Source organism: Corythoichthys intestinalis, chromosome 4, assembly GCF_030265065.1.
Source record: "Corythoichthys intestinalis isolate RoL2023-P3 chromosome 4, ASM3026506v1, whole genome shotgun sequence".
Taxonomy (NCBI): Eukaryota; Metazoa; Chordata; class Actinopteri; order Syngnathiformes; family Syngnathidae; genus Corythoichthys; species Corythoichthys intestinalis.
This window is the reverse complement of record NC_080398.1, coordinates 11464007-11487230: the sequence shown is the minus strand read 5'-3', so window position 1 is coordinate 11487230 and position 23224 is coordinate 11464007. Positions and strand designations below refer to the sequence as shown.

The following is a 23224-nucleotide window of genomic DNA, read 5'->3' as shown; positions in this document are numbered from 1 at the left end:
ATTTTTTATTATTTTTTTTTGGATTTTTTTTGTTATTTAAATTTTTTTTTTTTTTTTTTTTTTTGTCCATAAACCCCTTATGGATCTTTCATGATTCAGGGTTATGAAAATAAACATGACATGATTCCAAACTATGCACATATTCAGGTTATGCCATCAGCAGGTAAATGAGAATACAGTCGTACCTCTATAAACGAATTTAATTCGTTTTAGGACCTGGTTTGAAAGTCGAAATAGTCATATGTCGAGCAGGATTTTCCCAGAAGAATACATTATAATACGATTAATTCATTCCACAGCCCAAAAACCTACGCTAAATCCCTAAAAAATACTGCAGGTTCAGTTACTAATTTTTTACTTTTTTATTTTTACACATTTATACACAATTACACATCGCAAAACAAATACACAATAAATAAACATTGAAATAATAATAATAATAATGAATCGGAAATAAAGTGTTTTTATTGCCACCTTAACTTATCAAGACTGGCGAACGGAGGGCAGAGGAGACAGCAATTGGAGGTAAAGAAGGATACATCTGCTTGAGGACCGTTGAGATCATAGACATTTCTGCCGTATTGCCAAGCCAGTTCACTAACGTGCACACCACATTCAGATTTTTCTATCATTTCCTTCTTAACTCAATGGTAAGCGTAACCTTTTTCCTTTTTAACCACCTTCACTAACCTTCTTGGGACCCATGTTGATTACTCCAACAAGAAAATTTGCCATGCTACCGTCTTATAGGAAAAAATTGAAATTGCGACGCTGTCGTAAATCGTCGTATTTCGAGCATGTCGCATATGTCGAGACAAATGACGAGTCAAATTTTAAGTCGGATGTCGAAAGGTTCATATGTCGATGCGATCGTATGTCGAGGTACAACTGTATATAGTGTCAAAGTGCTTTGAGTGCCTTGAAGGTGGAAAGGCGCACTACAAGTGTCAATCCATTTAACATTTCTGTCACCATCTGAGGGATGGAACTCCTTTGTGAACTGAGAACTCCCTGTACCTGATGACCCTGAGACATTTACTACACAACTGAGCTGTTTTGGGCTGTTGATGCTGTAACATTATGACATCTGCAAAGGCAGATCAGTTTCCAAAGCATCAATTTGGCATAATACAAATGGTTCGGCATTGCAATTGTCAAAAGCCTCACTTTATGTCAACTTACCAAAGTGCTATGGTAACTAAATGGCATTGCAGTCTTTAGAAAAACTAAAAACATAGAGCAAGTCTTCTGGTTGTCCCAGACAGTGATATACAGTGGTACCTCGACATCGCATCGCATGGACATACGATCCTTTTCGACATCCGACGTAAAATTTGACTTGTCATTTGTCGCGACATGTGATGATATGCTCAAAATACGACAATTTATGACAGCGTCGGAATTTAATTGTTTTCCTGCAAGACGGACGCATGGCGGATTTTCTTGTGAGAGAAATCAACATAGGTCCCAAGAAAGTTAGTGCAGGTGGTGAAAAAAAAGGAAAAAGGTGATGCTTATTGCTTACCATTGACATTATGATGGAATTGATAAAATATGAGCGTGGTGTGCGCATCAGTGAACTGGCTCGACAACAAAAGGCCGGAATATGTCTATGATCTCGACTGTCCTCCTCTTACCGCCGCTCACCAGTCTTTATAATTATTATTATTGTAACATCGGCAAAGAAATCGCCAACTTTGTCAGGTTTTTAATCGTTTATTTGAGAACTTGTGCAACACAACACAACTACTGTTCGCCGTAGCCAACGCCAGCAACAAAATGAATATAGAAAGTAAAAACTCTACCGAACCGCTCTCACGCTGTCATAAATCACACAGTGCATCCAGGAACAGCATGCAAAACACAACCGCCTCATTACATCCCGATTCGTTATTATTATTATTATTATTATCATTTATATTATGAATATTCAAATTTGTATTTATAATTTATTTGTTTTGCTATGTGTAATTGCTATTTGAAATTATTTCAGCAGTATTTATTAAGGGTTTAGCGTAGGTTTTTGGCCTGTGGAACAAATTAATCGAATTATAATGTATTCTTATGGGAAAATCCTGCGTTGACGAAAATTCAAATAATTTTGTCTAGTTTTAGTCACCGTTTACTCAAAAAATTTTTGTCTTTCAAACGTGTCAGTCCTAAAATAAAGGTTTCCATTTTTTTCCCAACAATTTCCAGTGAACATTGACAGACGAGCACATATTGTAGCGTCTTCGAGGACAACCCCAACATCCTGGTGATAAAACACTCTAAGCGGCAAAACAGTACATTACTTTCAATTAATTATACCCACCTGGACGCCATATAACTGTGTAAAAAAAAAGTTTAGCAGTATGCGCGCCATTATCACTAGCCTAATGCTAACGCTACGAGTTACAATTAGTGTGTGATGATCAGTGATGATCACTCAGCACAGACTTTTAAAGGCTAAAGCAACATTGCATATTCTCTCTAGACAAGCTAAGAAAACAAATCTTACTATGTGTTGCAAAACAAGCAAGCCTGGAGAGGAAAGGACACCGTTGAGCTGGGGGTGGGGGAGTGCACACGTCACACAACCAGACTCTGCTACGATGCAGGCTAACTACACATAAAAATGTCACACATCATGAATATGTGACAGAAACTATGGCGCATTTTCGCCTCGTTATCTTCAGACGAAAACTATCATTAGTTTCGTTATGTTTTAGTCTCCGAAGACACGTTTTTAACTTGTTGTAATCTCGTCATCGTCGTGAAAAAATTGTTTGTCGATGCAATATTTTTGTTATAGTCATCGTCGATGAAAACAACACTGGTATGTAGCGGTACCACTGTTTAATTTAAAAAAAAAACACACACAAAAAGATTGACGTCCTCATATTTGTCTTTATTTTTACTGCATCGTCTTTGTCTTGTCATAATTTTATCGCACTCATTGTTGTGGTTTACTGATGGCTTCACCTCCTGGATTTATTCAGCGTATGTAGGTCATTGTGTACATTTCATTGAAAGATAATGACACAGCATGAAGGCTTGTTCCAGATGTCAATGCCTCTGTTTCAAATAGATATTGTCCTCTCTTGAGAAACACAGAAGGAGCTGCTTTCAGGTTGCTAATGGGTGAAATTAAACAAAATTACACTTACATCAGCTGAGTACGTTCTGAAACTCTGGGAAAATAAATTGGGAGTACTTTCAGTCTGCAGCATCCTCTCAGAGGGGTTCATTAAAGGAGATTGTCAATACTTATCCCAGCTAGTGTCAAAACAATTGCCTGTTGTTCAGTTCGTTTCCATTGTTACATTTAGAGGCTTCAAGTAAAGACAATGAAATAAATTGTTGAAATGTCATATTGTGATGGAGTAGGACCTTTAGTAAGAGGAGCCTCTCTGCTCAATATGCGTGTACAAATTGCGGGTGAAATGTTCCGTGAAAGCTGACTGTGTACACAGTAGTCATTCAGCCTGCTTAAAGATGTTAAGTCAACAGCTTGTGTTAGCTCAAAGGGAGAAGCACAGCAGTTGTACGAACAGCACCTACAGGGTTATGCAAGTCATACAGTATACATAAGTGTATGGGTTGGGCTTATTCAAAGTGGAACAAAGCAGGCAGCAATGACCTATTAAGCACTATGCATGATTAAGTCTAACCCAGTGCAGGAGATTTGAGCGTTATCTCTAACAGCCTTTAACAGAAACCTTAAAAGAAAGGACATTTTTCAATATTGTATAGTGATAAAGACACATAAGTAGGCCTATGAACACCACTGGGCCAGCAGTACACTAAATGGGACAAGTTATACAGTCAATCTTATCATTGTGATAAAAACATTACTCTGATCCCAACCCCTATCATCACTTGATAGCTATTCTGGATATTTTGATTTTATCAGGAACATTTGCGTCTCAGCCAAAACAAACACCAACCCACTGAAGAGCCATAGACTTCATAATGATATTGACGGGTCATATTCGACCTTCAGTGCACCACGCCTTCTAGTAGGGGGCCATCCCACAATCCGCTACAGTTATTCGCAGTCGGTCGCAGCGACACATGCATCGATCCAACACCCGATTTATGTTGAAAAAGTACGAAAGCTATACTATATACAAACAGGAAGGATTGTCTCAGGAGTGATTTGTTGAAGGATTCAAGGTAATTATTTTATTTTTCGTACCAGGCATGCATTTTGGAACGTGAAAAAAATCAATGGGAGAAATTAGCCGCGACAGCATTGGCATTATACTTCGCAATATTTACGTGAAATAAACGATACCTGCACGTTTTTTTGTTTTTAACCAAGAATCGAGACTCTTTTATGTCCATATTTAGGACAATTCAGGGATTTAAGCATTTATTCACATGAATTTTCACCTGAAAAGCTGTTTACATATGGCGGCCGCCACACTGACTGACAGACTAGCATCGTACTTTGACATATTTACGGAAAATAAATGCTAACTGAACGTTTGTTTGTTTTTTTTTTTTTTTTTTTTGCTTTTAACTAAGTATCGAGACTGCTTCATGTCCATATCTATAAATAATTCAGGAATTTAAGCATTTATTTACAAGAATTTTCACCGGAAAAGCTCTGTTTTCATATGGTGGCTGTCACATTGACTGACAGACTAGCATCGTACTTTGACATATTTACGTAAAATAGATGCTAACTGCCCTTTTTTTTGTTTGTTTGTTTTTTTGCTTTTAAGATTCTAGACTTTTTTACATCCAAATCTATAAAGAATTCAGGGATTTAAGCATTTATTCACAAGAATTTTCAACGAAAAAAACTCTTTGTCTGTGATTCCACTTGGTCAGCTTTGACGGCCACGCCAACAATGCAGGCCTAACCCTAACCCTATTAATAGACCCAGCGCCCCATGTCCCGTCAATATCATTTTAACAGTGCACTAAAAACCTTTTTTTCCCACAAGGTAGAAAAAAAATATGGCATAGATAATATCAGCAAAATTTGTGATGGTCTGTTAGTGTCTGTGTGTCCTGGGTTGCACTGCTCTTTATTACATAAAGCTTCGAGGGTGGGGACGGCAGATGTCTGTGCTTGGACTCTTATGCAACTGGTTTATACGCATTTGTTTGTGTGTTGTCTAGGAACAGAGAAAATTTTGAAGTTTGTTGGGAGCAGAGTGAGTGTTAAGAGAGATAACGAAGGGAGGCAGGGCGCGGGAGTGTGTCAAGATGGAGTTGATACAGCAGAGACAGCTGAAGACACACTCACATTCAAAAAAAGTAGACACAAACCAGAAGAAAAACAAAACAAAACACTCGTTCCATTCGCGCTGTTTGGCCATGCCTTTAACTTAACTGGCATTCCAATAATCTTATGTTCCACTGCCTGAAAAGCTTTTAAAATAATTGTGGTCAATGTAATCTCAGAAGAATTAAAAAATAATAGTGCTGCAACAATTAATCGATTAACTTCAGTATTCGATTAGAAAAAAGATTCTAATTAAATTTGGCTGCTTCTAATATTCATTTAATTAAAGTGGCATTGTAATGGTTTGTTTTGAAAGTGTTTGCGTTTAGTTTTATTGATTTGGGTTGATACACAGCCTTCAAGTCTACCTCATTTCTCATGGCTGAATCCATCTGCTCCCTGTTAAGACCAACATAAGCTAAGTTTTTGTTTGAGTTATTATTTTTTTTAAATGCATTCGTAATTTAGTTTATAGGTATATTTAACCATTTTTTTTTTGTGGGAATATGTGTCCAAACCATTTGTTAAGAGCATTGTAAAAAAAAATGTTTAAGCTAGCGAACTTTTGCTATGTAAGTTAGCCAACTGTTCTTTTGTTGTAGATGGATCCTCATTTATTTTTATTTTTTTAAAATAGTTTGAGGCTCAGCTCAGGTAATTTTATGTTTAATTAAGTTTATGTTCCCTAACCAATTACTCGATTATTTGAACTAAAAAGTTAATTGATTAATCGACTACTATAATAATCGATAGCTGCAGCCCTAAAAAATAATGTTTGATGCATTATCACATGTGTTTTAGCTACATACTTCTCATAGATGCGTTGCCCCCTCATGAAGACCTTGGCTTCGTTGTCCAATGGAAAGGTACCGTCGTCCTTACGGAAGCGATAGAACAGCTTCATGTCTTTGAACTCCCGATGCTCGTCACACACTGTAAAAGCACAAGTATGCAAGGAGCATAAAGCTTTATTCTAAAAAAAAAAGTGGACTTGAAAAGCACATATAGGAACAAAGTACCGCCCAAAAAATTGCTGCTAACTGTAAATACATTGGATACTCTACATCGCATTCCTTTCTGGGAGGCTGACCCAAAATGCCTTCGGTAGGAAAAAGTAGGTCAGCAGATTTCAAAGACGATGTGTTCTTGCAGTACATTAATCCATTATACTATTATGTAAAAACACATCCAGAACTATAGCATTAACTATGAGCACCTTCATGTAATGACACGCAGTAATATACTGGCCCATCCTGATTCCTAAAAACAGAGAACAATACCATATGGGCGGATGAAAAAAGTGCTCGTTACTCGCTGATCACATCTGAGGCTAGAAATGGCAACATGGTGGCATTATGGTTTCTTCCAACATTCCTCCAAAAATGTGCCTGTGTCTTTAGAAAAGAAACTCAATTCTAATTTGTGCCTGTGCATGAGATGTTAGTGTTAACAGTTGCATACTTGCTGTTCTTAGTTACCTCTCAGATAAAATATCTATCCAAATTCTGATCAATAGCTCCATGTAGAAAAGTAGAGGAGACAGTTGTTTTTCTCTCATCGTTGTTGTTGTTGTGGTTTAGGGTTAGTTTTAGCCTCGCTCCCATTGATGTGTTTAGTATGGCATGTTTACTGCAGTTTTCAAAAGAGCTGATTTCAAGGAGAAAAAAATGCCCACCCCAAGACAAAGAGAAAAAAGTAGTGGATGATACTTACAATGTTTGTTTTTAAAGTTCTACTGTACATAAATAAACAATTAATGATGTAATATTGTTTGAAGGAGTTCTTGTTATGTTTGCTGTTGTACAATTTAACGAGTAACCTCCATGTCTCTCTAATTCCACCCTGCTCAAATTCATCAGGGAGCTGGAGCCAAATTGTCTTACGAGCATGAAGAATTATTTGTTAAGGGGCAAGGGTAGTTCCCAGAAAATGTCAAGAAAAGAAAGAAAGATGCTTTTGAGCATGAAGAATTATTTGTAAAGGGGCAAAGTGTCCTTCTCAGAAAATGTCAAGGAAGGAAAGAAAGCAGGAAAGAAAAGAAGGAGAAAAAGAAAGCAAGCAAGAAAGAAACATTTAGAAGAAGAAAGTCAACTAAGGGGCCATTTACACGACAACGGCAACGGGGATGACAACGCAAAAACTTTTCCAGAGAGCACTACCGTTTATACGGCGACGGCGTTTTGGGCGGCTTAAAACCTGTCGTCACCGTCTAAAGAGTTGCGTTTTGGGAGACAATAGACATCCGTACTACGGAACAGTAGGTGGCGATAATGCTAAAATATATTTGTCAGTGAAGGGGGTAAAGATACTGATGACGTCAGTGCACGCTGACATTCCGAAAGTTTGGAAAACACGTCTTCAAGTAGCGACCATGTACACGACTAACTGCGTTCAACATTATTCAAGAATTTAGTCAACTATCGTATTCACTACTCTAATTCGAGCGTGATGCGCTTCTCCATCTTGTTATTTGACCAGGACGAAAGAGCAAACAGCAGAAGGGAAGGTGTTGAGCTACCCCTCTGTTATTGAAAAACTTGATACGCTCCTCAGCCATGGGAGTTAGAACACGGAAAAAATGAATCCTTGGCTTTCTTTCTGTTTTTGGTGCTGCCACCTACACAATGGGAATGCACACTACATCGGCAAATTGGAAGTTTAATGCACTTTTGCGTTTCCGTGTGCACGCCGTTTTCCCCACACATAATTGTCGTGTAAAGGCGAAATTAAAATGGCAAAACGCCACTTTTGTGTTATGACGTGAGATCGTTGTCATGTAAACGTGGCCTAAGCGACAAGAAAACTTCATTGAGAAAGAAGAGAGCCAAGAGACGAACCCAGGACCACTCAATTTTGAGGCAAATGTCCTAACCACGAAGTCAATGGGGTTGCCCCGGGTTAATTTTTTTTTTTACTTATTTATTTTTTGCCTGGTATACCAGACTCACCGCTGTTCCAGCGATTGAGTTTGGCGACCGTCCGGCCGGGCAAATTCTGAGAGCGGAGCAAGCCACAGCAAACAGACAGCGGAGTGGACCAATCAGCGACGGGCAGACGTGACGTTGTTAAAGCGACAAGTAATTAGCGTGAGCGGAGAATGGAGAAGTTTATTCAACATGGCTAGCGTGAGCCATGTTGACTGTTGTCAATGACTTGTTTCGATGTGTTTTTAGTCATTTAAAACTGGTTTTACCGCGGATTGGAATATATTCTCGGCTCTCCCGTCGCCATCTGTGTTGTTGTAGAGACAACTTTCGGCGCGCAAGAGTGACGTTACTCATTAAGAACACGTCACGCAAATAAACAAATCTGATTGGACGGTTGATTTTGTACCATGCTCGAGAGGCCGTTAATGGGTTGGGTCCTAGACTATTTCTCACAGTGTTTGAAAAATACAGGGAGAATAGTCTGGCTGTGCCAGGTAAATTAATTTTAGTTTCTTTCCTCCAAATAAAAGTCCAGCAGTGTAGTCTTACCGTGGTGGATAATGCTCTGGTCCAGAAGCTTCTGCATGATCTGGATGGCTGTCTCTCGCTCGGAGGCCTCCTTGTGTTCAATTAGCCAATCAACAAGCTCTTTGCCCACGAAGCAGTTTGGGTATGTGCGCAAGTGATGACGCCGATCCTTGATGACCTTCCCTTCGTGGAGTCGCAACCTAAAAGACATGATACATATATGTATTGTGTTTCTATAGTAAATAGAGAAGACTGTTTAGCTACTAGTATATTCTACATCATTAGAGTGCCAATTTGAAGTAAAAGGTCCATTTGTAGCTGTCAACAAAGCAATACATGCTGCTGTTTTAGTTAGCAATTCATTCAAACAGAGTCAATCGTTTATTCATTATTAGATGTGTGTGAACATTTTAATGATAGGGGAAAACCTTCTGTTTGAGGAATTACAGGACACTTTGTTAGAGTAAATAGCCTAAATATTTGCCTTGGGTCATTCTTGTGTCCGACAATAACATGTCAAGTCTTGTGAATTAAGTACATAAGCAGAGGTGGGTAGTAACGCATTGCATGTACTCCGTTACTTTTACTCGAGTAACTTTTTAAGAAAATTGCACTTCTAAGAGTAGTTTTACCAAGCCATGCTTTTTACTTTTACTTCAGTAGATTTGTGAAGAAAAAGAAACTATACTGCCAAGAGTAGCTCTACCAATTTCACCAATGAGATGTCACACCAATAATCTCATAACTCGATTATACCAATCAGATGCAAGCTTGCCATTCTATGATCACGCCAGCCTGTTCAATCACGTGTCGTCTTTAAAGCACCGTAAAAAATAAATTATTTGACATATATAGAGTGCTGCCCTCAACATGACTGGAAAGCGTGGACTGTAACCTCTCTCCCAGTCTTCATTTGGCATTGATTGACCACGGAAAAGCAGAGATATGATCCTTCTAATTTCTTAATAGTAATAATGAAGGAACTATTCACTATTCAAACTAGGAACCACTTTCTCCACTAGAGGGATGCATGCACTTTGGATGAATGATGCTTCATTTCTGTCATTTTTTTCTCTTGCCGGAATTGTTTTTTTTTTTTTTCCCTTTGGCTTAATGAGGTTATGTAATGGGTTATTGTACAGTATCGTTGTAACAACAGTTCATATAGATAACTTTGTGCTGATAAAAAAATTAATAAATTTGTAAGCAGTTACACTGTTACTCATTACTTGAGTATTCTTTTTACCAAATACGTTTTCACTTGTACTTCAGTACATTTTTTGGATGACTACCTTTACTTTTACTTGAGTATTTTTATTTGGAAGTAACCCTACTCTTACTTAAGTACAAATCTTCGCTACTCTAACCACCTCTGTACATAAGAAACAATTTATTTTCTCAAAATTCAAGAAAGAGTATTCATTTTATGTTGCATGTTGATAATGTTGTTACTGTTAGCACAACATTATACAACACACGATCCAAACTGATAGTATGAAATCAGTTAAACTCCAGGGTTGCTTTGTAATGATCATCTACAGCTATCAACAGTTCAGTCAAGTAAATTTTACTGTATGACGACTTATACAGCCCTTTACTGGGTCTGGTTTTACCTGGTCTCAGTTACCTCTTTCTGAACCTACAGTAAGTACTGTCAATGAACTGACAAGTCTCAGCCAATTATCCTACTTTCCCTACTTGCTATGTGCATCCCGCTAACATAATGCAAAATTCATGATAACAGTCCATGTCTGCCCAACAAGACCAACATACATGCACTAGGGTACATACTCGTCTGCCAAGTGTCCAAATGAGCAAACAAACCAGCACTTAAAGATATCCACCCACAGTGGCATCATCATTTTCATCTTTCTTTTTCCACTCAATTAACTGCTAAATCATCAGAAAAGGTGTGGACTCGAGGTCAGAACATTCTGTAGAAAATATTATGTTAAGTGAATGTGGTCTCATCAGACCATATAGCATAGCATGTTTTCATTGAAGATGAGCTCAGATAAATTGCATATAGACACTGTGGCTTTTAAAAATACACAACTTGTTTGTGCCTGAGCCTTTCCAGTATGTTCCCACGCCCACCATAACTCCACCTACAAGTTGTATTTCCACAGAACGCTGCTGCACTACATACATTACATGCCCATAGAGTGCTTCATAAAATGAGGAAATCTCCCCTTCCTTGTGTTGCTGAGTAACAAATGGACCTCTTGAAGACACACTATTCCATAAGAGCACTCGCAAATGTCAAATGGTGGCCTCCTTCCAGGCGTAATGGCTAATGCATATGATAGACTACCCTGTATATAACTTTTAGTAATGTCAAAGGCAAAGTTACCACATTCCCCCTGATAGTGCAAGCCTCTATTTTCCTCTGTAAACAATTAAACAGTTTACTTGTGAAAAAAAGTTGTGGCAAAAAGTGTTTCCTGCACGCACCGTTTTTGTAGTGTGCTTTTTCGGAATGTGCTGCAGTAGCCATGCTCATGATAATCATGCCTTCAAAATTAAGAAGATATAATTTTAATTTAACAACTTCCCTATCATGTGAACAGCAGTACAGTGGTACTTCTACATACGAAGTTAATTCCTTCCAGGAAAGTCTAAATTGTCGTATGTTGAGGAGGATTTTCCCATAAAAATACATTATAATTCCATTAATTCGTTCCACAGCCCGAAGACCTACACTAAATCCTTAATAAATACTGATGGTACAATTGCAAATAGCAATTACCCAGAGCAAAACAAATAAAGTATGAATACAAATCGGAATAATAATATAATATTACATTAATAATAATAATACCTGTAGTAATGTAACGAATCGGGTTTTAATGTGGCAGATGTATTTTTGCTTGGTGTACCTGAACGCACCGCGTGGCTGACGTGTCAAAGTGAGGGAGAACTTTTTACGTTCACTTCACGAGTTCAGTTGCGCCGGACAATAGGCATGTTGTGTTGCACAAGTTCTGAAATAAATAATTAAAAACCTATCCTGGGATTTCTTTGGTTATGTTACAATAATAATAATTGTCACCTTAATTTATAAAGACGAACGGAGGAAGACCGCCGAGATCATAGACCGTCTACTGCTGAATTGTTGAGCCATTTCACGGTCGCGCACCCCACGCTCATATACAGTGCCTTGCAAAAGTATTCGGCCCCCTTGAATCTTGCAACCTTTCGCCACATTTCAGGCTTCAAACATAAAGATATGAAATTTAATTTTTTTGTCAAGAATCAACAACAAGTGGGACACAATCGTGAAGTGGAACAACATTTATTGGATAATTTAAACTTTTTTAACAAATAAAAAACTGAAAAGTGGGGCGTGCAATATTATTCGGCCCCTTTACTTTCAGTGCAGCAAACTCACTCCAGAAGTTCAGTGAGGATCTCTGAATGATCCAATGTTGTCCTAAATGACCGATGATGATAAATAGAATCCACCTGTGTGTAATCAAGTCTCCGTATAAATGCACCTGCTCTGTGATAGTTTCAGGGTTCTGTTTAAAGTGCAGAGAGCATTATGAAAACCAAGGAACACACCAGGCAGGTCTGAGATACTGTTGTGGAGAAGTTTAAAGCCGGATTTGGATACAAAAAGATTTCCCAAGCTTTAAACATCTCAAGGAGCACTGTGCAAGCCATTATATTGAAATGGAAGGAGCATCAGACCACTGCAAATCTACCAAGACCCGGCCGTCCTTCCAAACTTTCTTCTCAAACAAGGAGAAAACTGATCAGAGATGCAGCCAAGAGGCCCATGATCACTCTGGATAACTGCAGAGATCTACAGCTGAGGTGGGTGAGTCTGTCCATAGGACAACAATCAGTCGTACACTGCACAAATCTGGCCTTTATGGAAGAGTGGCAAGAAGAAAGCCATTTCTCAAAGATATCCATAAAAAGTCTCGTTTAAAGTTTGCCACAAGCCACCTGGGAGACACACTAAACATGTGGAAGAAGGTGCTCTGGTCAGATGAAACCAAAATTGAACTTTTTGGCCACAATGCAAAACTATATGTTTGGCGTAAAAGCATCACCCTGAACACACCATCCCCAATGTCAAACATGGTGGTGGCAGCATCATGGTTTGGGCCTGCTTTTCTTCAGCAGGGACAGGGAAGATGGTTAAAATTGACGGGAAGATGGATGCAGCCAAATACAGGAACATTCTGGAAGAAAACCTGTTGGTATCTGCACAAGACCTGAGACTGGGACGGAGATTTATCTTCCAACAGGACAATGATCCAAAACATAAAGCCAAATCTACAATGGAATGGTTCAAAAATAAACGTATCCAGGTATTAGAATGGCCAAGTCAAAGTCCAGACCTGAATCCAATCGAGAATCTGTGGAAAGAGCTGAAGACTGCTGTTCACAAACACTCTCCATCCAACCTCACTGAGCTCGAGCTGTTTTGCAAGGAAGAATGGGCAAGAATGTCAGTCTCTCGATGTGCAAAACTGATAGAAACATACCCCAAGCGACTTGCAGCTGTAATTGGAGCAAAAGGTGGCGCTACAAAGTATTAACGCAAGGGGGCCGAATAATATTGCACGCCCCACTTTTCAGTTTTTTATTTGTTAAAAAAGTTTAAATTATCCAATACATATTGTTCCACTTCACGATTGTGTCCCACTTGTTGTTGATTCTTGACAAAAAATTAAAATTTTATATCTTTATGTTTGAAGCCTGAAATGTGGCGAAAGGTTGCAAGGTTCAAGGGGGCCGAATACTTTTGCAAGGCACTGTATATATATATATTTTTTATCATTACGATCTTCATTTCAATGGTAAGCCTCACCTTTTTCCTTTTTTTCACCAACTGTACTAACATTGTTGGAACCCATGTTGATTTCTCTCACAAGAAAATCTGCAGTGCGTCCGTCTTGCGGGAAAACAAAGAAACTGCGGCGCTGTCATAATTCGGGGTATTTCGAGCATGTCGTCGGATGTAAAAACAAATGGCGAGTCAAATTTTACGTCGGATGTCGAAAAGATCGTGTGTCGAAGCGATCCTATGTTGAGTTACCACTGTATTTTAAAGAACTGGCCAACATACAAGTATAACACCATTTACCATTTATCAACATACTTTATCCTGATCAATACTAATAACAAAAGTGTGCACTGAGTCAACTCTATTTGAATTCTAAGCCATGAATCAGAACTGACAGAGTACGAGTTACTATTAGCTTTTATATGTTGTAATTGTAACCAAAGCAGGGAGTAGAGGTCAACAAAGGAGTGTGTCAATCATTACACACTATGCTTTTCAAGCTTCCATGCTGACTGTGATAAGACACAAAAGCCTAGTTTCCACCTAGCAGTACTGTTTGATTAAGGTGGGCTAGGTACAAAATTTTGTGAATTTTCAATGTGAAAAAAGCCCTTTTCTAATGAAATTTTTCTTTGCCTTCACTCTGCAATGAAACTGCATTAAATATCGCAGTCGATCCGTCACGATCCATCTACTTTCAACAGCACTCCTCATTCAGGTCATGAGTGAGCTACAGCTTGTCCTGGCAGACCAGAGATGAACGGCAGGGCTAGTTGCCAGGCAATTGCTGGTCATAATCATAGAGCCATTTTCACAAACACCTGGCATATCGGCCTAAGTACCTTTACGTTGTTTTAGGAAACTCTTGCTGGTTCTGTTTGTTTTTTGTGAGTTAGACATGGCAAACACTACATCACCGTACTGCCGTCTCAAGAACATCTGTTTATATCCATACTTACCTCACTTTTACACTATATCACTGCAACAACTTCCTCACAATCTAAAAGGCTCTCGATAGCCAGGCTCCCTTCATATCCCATGGTGTGCCCAAGGCCTTCCCCAGGACTAGTTGCCATGCAATCACAGTTCAAATGTGAGGGAAAAAAAAAACTTTTTCAAGCACACCTAGCAATATGGCAATTTAAGTCTTCGAAAACTAATAACCACCAAAAATGTGGGAATACCTAGGGAAAAAACACACCAGAATATCAGAGAAGCTATTAAAGCCACACATAGACTTCACCATAAGGTAACAAGACAGCTCCTACAGACATTGCGCCACACCTTCCCGTAGGGGGTCGATTCAGGCAGAATGTTGAGTTGGCTTTCACTGTGATAAAGTCAAACACACGCTGCGTTCTAACGCTGGATTTAGGTGGAACCAGGACGAAGGTTTTACTGCTTACAAGCAGGCAGGAGTGTCTCAAGAGTGATTTGGTCGAGGATTCAAGGTAATTATTATACTAAATTATTGCTGCAACGATTAATTGATTAACTCGAGTATTCGATTAGAAAAAAAGATTCGAATTAAATTTTGCTGCTTCGAGTATTTGTTTAATTAAAGTGGCGTTGTAATGGTTTATTTTGAAAGTGTTTGTATTTTGTTTTATTGATGTGGGTGGATACACTGCCCTCTAGTCTGCCTCATTTCACATGGCTGAATCCAGCTGCTCCATGTTAAGACCAACATAAGCCAAGTTTTTGTATGAGCTAATGTTTTTTTAAATGAATTCATAATTTAGTTTATAGATATATTTAGCCATTTTTTGTGGGAATATGTTTCTGAACTGTTAAGAACATTGTAATTAAAAAAAAAAAAAAAAAAAAAAAAAAAACGGTAGCCTTTTATAACATTTACGCTAGCGAAATGTTGCTTTGTTAATTAGCCATAGTTCCTTTGTTGTACATAGATCCCTGTTTATTTATTTATTTATTTTTATAACGTTTGAGGTTTAGCTCAGGTATTTTAATTTTTCATGTTCCTTATTACTCGGTTATTCGAACTAACTAGTTCATCGATTAATCGACTACTAAAATAATCGATAGCTGCAGCCCTATACTAAATGGCACCATACATACACTTTGAAACGTTGTGGGGGGAAAAAAAAAAATCAATGGATAAAATTTGTGTAACTTTGGCTTGAAATAATTAAGTAAAATGAACGATAACTGCCCGTTTTTTGCTTTTAACCAAGAATTTGGACTGTTTTACATTCATATCTATAGAAGTACCACAATTTACAAGAGTTTTCAACTTGAAAAACCGTTTTGTGACGGCCGCCACGTTGGATTACACAATAGCGTAACTTTTGCTAGAAATATCTAGGTAAAATGAATGATAACTGCCCATCTTTTGCTTCTAACCAAGAATCTAGACTGTTTTACATTCATATCTATAGAAATTCTACGATTTACAAGAATTTTCAACTTAAAAAAACTCTTTTTTGTGACAGCTGCCACGTTGGATTACACAATAGTCTAACTTTTGCTAGAAATATTTAGGTAAAATGAACGATAACTGCCCATTTTTTTGCTTTTAACCAAGAATCTTGACTGTTTTACGTTCATATCTATAGAAATTCGTCAATTTACGCATTTATTTCTAAGAATTTTCAACTTAAAAAGCTCTTTGCTTTATGACAGCTGCCATGTTGGATTGCACATTATATTATAAATATACACTCACCGGCCACTTTATTAGGTACACCATGCCAGTAACGGGTTGGACCCCTTTTTGCCTTCAGAACTGCCTCAATTCTTCGTGGCATAGATTCAACAAGGTGCTTAACGCATTCCTCAGAGAGTTTGGTCCATATTTACATGATAGCATCACACAACTGGTGCAGATTTGTCAGCTGCACATCCATGATGCGAATCTCCCGTTCCACCACATCCAAAAGATGCTCTATTGGATTGAGATCTGGTGACTGTGGAGGCCATTTGAGTACAGTGAACTCATTGTCATGTTCAAGAAACCAGTCTGAGATGATTCCAGCTTTATGACATGGCGCATTATCCTGCTGAAAGTAGCCATCAAAAGTTGGGTACATTGTGGTCATAAAGGGATGGACATGGTCAGCAACAATACTCAGGTAGGCTGTGGCGTTCCAAGGATGCTCAATTGGTACCAAGGGGCCCAAAGAGTGCCAAGAAAATATTCCCTACACCATTACACCACCACCACCACCAGCCTGAACCATTGATACAAGGCAGGATGGATTCATGCTTTCATGTTGTTGATGCCAAATTCTGACCCTACCTTCCGAATGTCGCAGCAGAAATCAAGACTCATCAGACCAGGCAACGTTTTTCCAATCCTCTATTGCCCAATTTCGATTAGCTTGTGCAAATTGTAGCCTCAGTTTCCTGTTCTTAGTTGAAAGGAGTGGTACCCGGCGTGGTCTTCTGCTGCTGTAGCCCATCTGCCTCAAAGTTTGATGTACTGTGCGTTCAGAGATGCTCTTCTGCCTACCTTGGTTGTAACGGGTGGTTATTTGAGTCACTGTTGCCTTTCTATCAGCTCGAACCAGTCTGGCCATTCTCCTCTGACCTCTGGCATCAACAAGGCATTTCCGCCCACAGTACTGCTGCTCACTGGATATTTTTTCTTTTTTGGACCATTGTCTGTAAGCCCTAGAGATGGTTGTGCGTGAAAATCCCAGTAGATCAGCAATTTCTGAAATACTAAGACCAGCCCTTCTGGCACCAACAACCATGCCACGTTCAAAGTCACTAAAATCACCTTTCTTCCCCATAGTGAGGCTCAGTTTGAACTGCAGGAGATTGTCTTAAACCATGTCTACATGCCTAAATGCACTGAGTTGCCGCCATGTGATTGGCTGATTACAAATTAAGTGTTAATGAGCAGTTGGACATGTGTACCTAATAAAGTGGCCGGTGAGTGTATATACACATTGTACATAGAAAAATGCAAAAAAACAACAACAACAAAATGCATTTTTTCTTTTGTTTAATAAAATTAAAATGATTCAGCATGCGTTCCTCAAGTTTAATACTTGAGGAACGCATGCTGAATCATTTTAATGATGTGAAAATTGAGTGATTTATTAGCTGTTGAAAACTTGCGTCAAAATTGCCTTAAATAAAAAAACCAAAAGTTGCTATTTTTGGCAAAAACTTAAGTGATTTGTTAAATATTGCTATTGGTCCTAATAATATAGGTATACGTATATCTTTGCGCATCTAGTGTAAAATCTGAGAATTTTATAGCCATTTGAAGTTTTGTTATACTTATTAATCAGGATTTTATTATGGAACGACTTTGAATTTTTTTTATGCCGCTGCACATGGAGACTCATATATGCCTGGGAGGTGCCTGTTTTGGTTTTAGGTCGCTAGCGGCTTTAAAAATTTTTAGTTTTTTAAAATAAGCCCCCTACGAAATAGCCCATAGCCCCACGACCCGTCAACTGATAGTGAAGTCTATGAGCCACACAAGAGGGCCCAAATTGAGATCTGGACTCGGGACCTCTTGAGTGTAGGTCAAACGCAGTACACACAGACACCGTAAGCCAGGGGTCCCTAACCGCTGGGCCGCGGACCGGTACCGGTCCGTAGCGCATTTGGTACCGGGCCGCAAAAGAAATAATAATGTATTAATGACTGCATTGTGCCAAATTAACTTTGGCCTGTGCCCCTTAACACACCAGTATCCCGGTTTACTCTAGATATAATACTACAGGATGGAATGTTGTCATAGAAATCCATTGATTGGACTGCTAGCAGTACGTCTTGTTTTGTATATCTGTGTGCGCTTGTCCTCGATAATAATGTCTGACGTAGGGCGGGCACATCACATTTGTTCCCGGAAATAATTAGCCCCCACACTAGAATGACTGAAAAACAGAAGTCTTTGGACAGATTTTTTTACGGGGAAAAGGGCACCTGACGAGCCAGAAGATGAGCCTACAACCTCGAAGAAAACAAAATGTATGCTTCTTCCCAATCACTAAAGGCCCATGAACTGCGAAAGAGTGGATTCATGACCCGTTTGTGAATAAACCGAGTGATTCGAACATGTCTGTACAACAGGAGGATCAATTTGTAGAGATCACAAATGACTGTGACCTTAAACGTACATTTGAGAGAATAACTCTGCCGAGGTTCTGGATTAAAGTCATTCCGGAATATACTGACATCGCTAGGAGAGCATTGAAAACACCGGTCCGTGAAAAAAAAAGACCCAAATCACACCGGTCCGTGTGCAAAAAAAGTTGGGGACCCCTGCCGTAAGCCACACATCATTTATTTTTGCATTGCCACCACAATTAACTACAACATGTACAAAATTACACACCTATTCCAGAGACCACAATGTACTACTTCCCCATGACCTTCACAGCCACCCCAAACATCCTATCCTGTAAGGCATCATTCAGTATCCTGAAATACGCTTTGGGTCGCAAGTTTGACGCTTTTACTTTAGAAAAGCAGAAGCTGAATCGCCAGCCGGCCAATTCAATGCTTACGGTCTACAGTCACATGGTCAGCTGGGCCACGAACACTGACAAACACTGCATACAAAGAGACACACTGGTGCTCAGTGAAAGCACACTGGAAACTTTGTGCTGACAATAGGCATCACTCTCCCGTGGAAATGAATGTAAGAGGTGCCACAGCAAATTTTCCCAAATGGGGAAACATTACAGCTGTATTTCAGTTGAGGGGGACAGGGCTTAAGAGTGAAATTCCAGAGATTGGTGCCATACTTTTCACTTGGAACCACTATTCATTGCAAAATTCATAGACCATGCCGCAATGGTGGGTGGGGCCCTGCTTCAAACTGAAAGGGTCAAAGTGTGGTACATGTTACCAACCTTACCAGTCCAGGCCAGTCCTTGATCTGACATTATGGGGTTAGTAGATTCACCCATGCAATGTTAGTAGAGCAAACAAGATCACTAGGATTCTGACCAGTGAAGGGTTGCGGCGTGCATGATGAGTCCAATATGCATAGCATTTCTTTGTGGGGGTTGGTGAATCTGCATATTTTTTTAAATTGTGGCTGTAAACATGGTTCGGTCCTCTTTAAGTACATAAGATAGTGATTACCAACCACTGTGCTGTAAGACATTAGTGTGACAGTGCAAATACGATGGATTAATCTACCTAGTACAGTGGTACCTCTACATTCGAAGTTAATTCGTCCCAGGACCTTGTTTGTTAGTAGAAATGGTTGTATGTCGAGCAAGATTTTCCCATAAGAATACATGTTAATTCCATTAATTTGTTGTACAGCCTGAAAACCTACACTAAATCCACACAGAGCAAAACAAATAAATTATGAATAAAAATCGTAAAACAAATATAATAATAGTAATAATAATATGTGTAATGATATAACAAATCGAGTTCTAATGTGGCGAATGTGTTTTGTGTGGTGTACCTGAACGCACCGTGTGGCTTACTTGACAGAGTGAAAGAGGGACTTTTTACTTCTGCAGCGGACAGTAGGCATGTTGTGTTGCACAAGTTCAGAAGTAAATGATTAAAAACCTGACGAAACTGGCGATTTTTTTGGCGATGTAACCACAATAATAACTGTCACCTTAAGTTATAAAGACTGGCGAACGAAGGTCGGAGGAGGACCGTCGAGATCGTAGACATTCTACGGCCATATTGTCCAGCCAGTTCACGGACGCGCGCACCATGCTTATGTTTTTCTATCATTTCCATCTTCATTTCCTCAAGCCTTGTCTTTTTCCTTTTTTCACCACCTGCACTAACATTCTTGGAACCCATGTTGATCTCTCTCACAAGAAAAATCTGCCATGCGTCCTTCTTGCGGGAAATTTCATATTTCGAGCATGTCGTCGGATGTAGAAACAAATTGCGAATCAAATTTTACGTCGGATGTCGAAAACATCGTGTGTCGAAGCGATCGTAGAGGTACCACTGTATATCAGCTTCATATACAGTACTGTAGTAGCAAGCAGAGCAAGTGTTTAGGTGCACTGACTTAAACTGTGAATATTCTTGTTGCCGTTTTTACAAGTGGACAATAGCTTTGTGTTCAACTAGACAACAACGAGATAATTACTTAGTACAAATATTTTGGGGGAAATTTGTTCAGTTATGTGTTGAGGTTGTTATCACTCAAATCATGAAATACAACAACATGTTAACATGCAAATCATATATGAATAATCAGTAAATGATCATCCATGCACCCAAACCGCGTTAAGGGTGGAGTTGTAGCGGAGATTAGGGCAAAGAGCGCCCGACCTACCTGAGCTGCTCACCGGTGACCAGCACCTCGGCCAGTCGCTCCAGCTCCGCAGCCTTCTTCTGCATGCTGTTTGCGATCCCGTCCATCTCTCTGCCAAAACGGTAAGACATCACTGGTGCAATTCGTGGAAGGAGTGGTATCATCATCTTATCAGGCAGCATTTACATGATTCGCTCACCTTTCGAAAACCATGGAGAGCGGTTTGGGTGGATTTTACGCAAAAAATATAATAAAATAAACGACCGAAACAAAATTCGTCGTGTACGACATTACTCCATCCCGGGAAATTGCGTGACACTATGCGGGACAGTGAGGAGACATTCGCGGCGTGTAGATTCCATCAGCTGTGGACTGTTCCTCGAAGACGTCCGAACGTGTGCACGCGCTCATTCATAGCTTCGTGCACACCTCCCAACAAGGCCCCTCTGTCCTTGTCCTGTACGCCTCCCTGAATTCACTTTGTGCACAGCTCGTATATGCAGCGTTGTGTATCCAGCATGCCCGGCCAAAATCAGGCACACACGCCGTAAACATAGAGGACGCCTGCACGATTTTTCCCCAAACACACTCCCGCATGGGCAGGATTCAGATGACGTCACGGGGGAGTTGACCGCGGGGGCGGTGCTACGCGGATACGCTCGATTTACTTTTCCCCACATCCCGGGATTTAAATAGTGGGAGGTACTGTCGCCGACGTGCCGATGTAGCAGCCATATTGGAAAGGTCGATGTTCCGACTTCCAATGTAGACTGGATTTGATGTTGTTTTTTCTATGTTGTCGTGTCAGCGGACATTGAAAACAAGTAGAGTCTTTATTGATAAAGTATTATGAAGTCGAAAGTACAAGTCTCCATAAAATACAGTGAGGAGCAGAAGTATTTGCACCCCTTGTGATTTAGCAAATTCACCCACTAAGATAATTGGTAGTCTGAAATTTCAATCATAGATGCATTTCCACTCATAGAGACATAATCCCCCCAAAAAATCCAGAAATTACATAGTACAATGTTTTAAATGTATTTGTAATATACTGGGGTTCATAAGCATTTGTACCCCTGAGAAATAGCAAAAATTATGACACTCGTAGAGTTGTGTCAGTCTACCTTAAAAAAAGTCCACCTTTACCCCATGAGTAACCACCCACCCACCACCTATTTGACCTCAATATGTCACTTGTGCACCCTACAGTCAGTCATAATCCAACTGCTACTATCGGCAAGACCAGAGCACTTTCAAAAACGCTAGAACAGGGGTGTCCAAACTTTTTGCAAAGGGGGCAAGATTTGGTGTGGTAAAAATGTGGGGGGCCGACCTTGGCTGACGTCCTTTACATAGAACAATATATTCAAGCAAATTTTAGCAAGCCATTCTGTGTGTCACATTTGCTTTATTATTTTTTTAAATGAATAATTTCAACAATCTCGCAACTAGCCTTTGTGGCGTACTCTTTTGAATCTCGGGCTCGTGCGAAATACTGCTGCTGTGAAATTAAACTAGCTTCAAGTTGCCTGAATTTATCGCTACGTATTTACCCTGTAATCTTGTCGTACATGTCAGCGTGTCTTGTTTGGTAATATCGCCTCACATTGAACTCTTAAAAGCAGCGACTGTCTCTTTGCAAATGAGGCAGACACAGTTGTTGCGTATTTTAGAGAAGAAATTGTCCAATTTCCACCTATGCTTGAAGCGTCGGCCGTCGCAGTTGATTGTCCCCATTTTAGAAAATTGGGAGTAAAGGGTCACACGGGGTAATGTTGCTTAGAGTGCTGCTGCCTTATAGTGGGTAAATGAGGGGCAGCATATAGTGTGTAAGCTACTTCATATGCTGTTAGCAGTTCTGCTGACCAATTTATTAAGTCTGTGTGTGGGCCAGACGTTATTAATTTTAGGACAGAGGCTGGGGGGCGGATGAAATTTGTCCACGGGCCGCATTTGGCCCCCTGGCCGGACTTTGAACATGTCTGCGCTAGAGAAAAAAAATGTTGAGCTCCACAAAGCTGGAAAAGGCTATGGGGACATTGGGAAAGCAGCTTGGTGAGAATAAATCAACAGTTGCAGCAATTGTTAGAAAATGGAAAAGGCTAAACATGATTGATAATCTATCTCGGACTGGGGCTCCATGTAAATTCTAATCTACCTCGGACTGGGGCTCCATGTAAATTCTGTCCTTGTGGGGTTTACTCGTGATGATAAAAGTGAGGGCTCAGCCTAGAACTACACGGCAGGAGCTGGTCAATGACCTGAAGAGAGGTGGATGCACAGTTTCAAAGGCCACTGTCTGTAGAACACTATGGTGCAGTGGTTTTATATCATGCATTGCTCAGAAGGTTCCCCTGTTGAGTCCAGTACATGTGAAGGCCTGTCTGAAGTTTGCTAAGGACCATCTGAATGATGCAGAGGGGTCATGGGAGAAAGTCATGTGGTCAGATGAGACCAAAGTAGAACTTTTTGGTGCAAACTCATCGTGTGGAGGAAAAAGAAGGCTGAGTACAGTCCCA

The 23224-nt window shown here is 39.7% G+C and overlaps 1 protein-coding gene across 1 annotated transcript in view; it reads right to left on the bottom strand.

Annotated features, from left to right (window-relative positions):
- deptor (DEP domain containing MTOR-interacting protein) overlaps window positions 1-21297 on the bottom strand; it is a 50975-nt gene extending 29678 nt beyond the window's left edge. Inside the window, exons 1-4 of the mRNA XM_057834160.1 lie at window positions 20905-21297; window positions 20727-20816; window positions 8698-8876; window positions 6031-6154 (exon numbers count right to left, since the gene is read on the bottom strand). Of these exons, the coding sequence (XP_057690143.1) occupies window positions 6031-6154; window positions 8698-8876; window positions 20727-20816; window positions 20905-20918 (407 nt within the window). The 5' untranslated portion in view covers window positions 20919-21297. The remainder of the gene's footprint in view (window positions 1-6030; window positions 6155-8697; window positions 8877-20726; window positions 20817-20904) is intronic.
- Between the last annotated feature and the right edge of the window lie 1927 nt (window positions 21298-23224).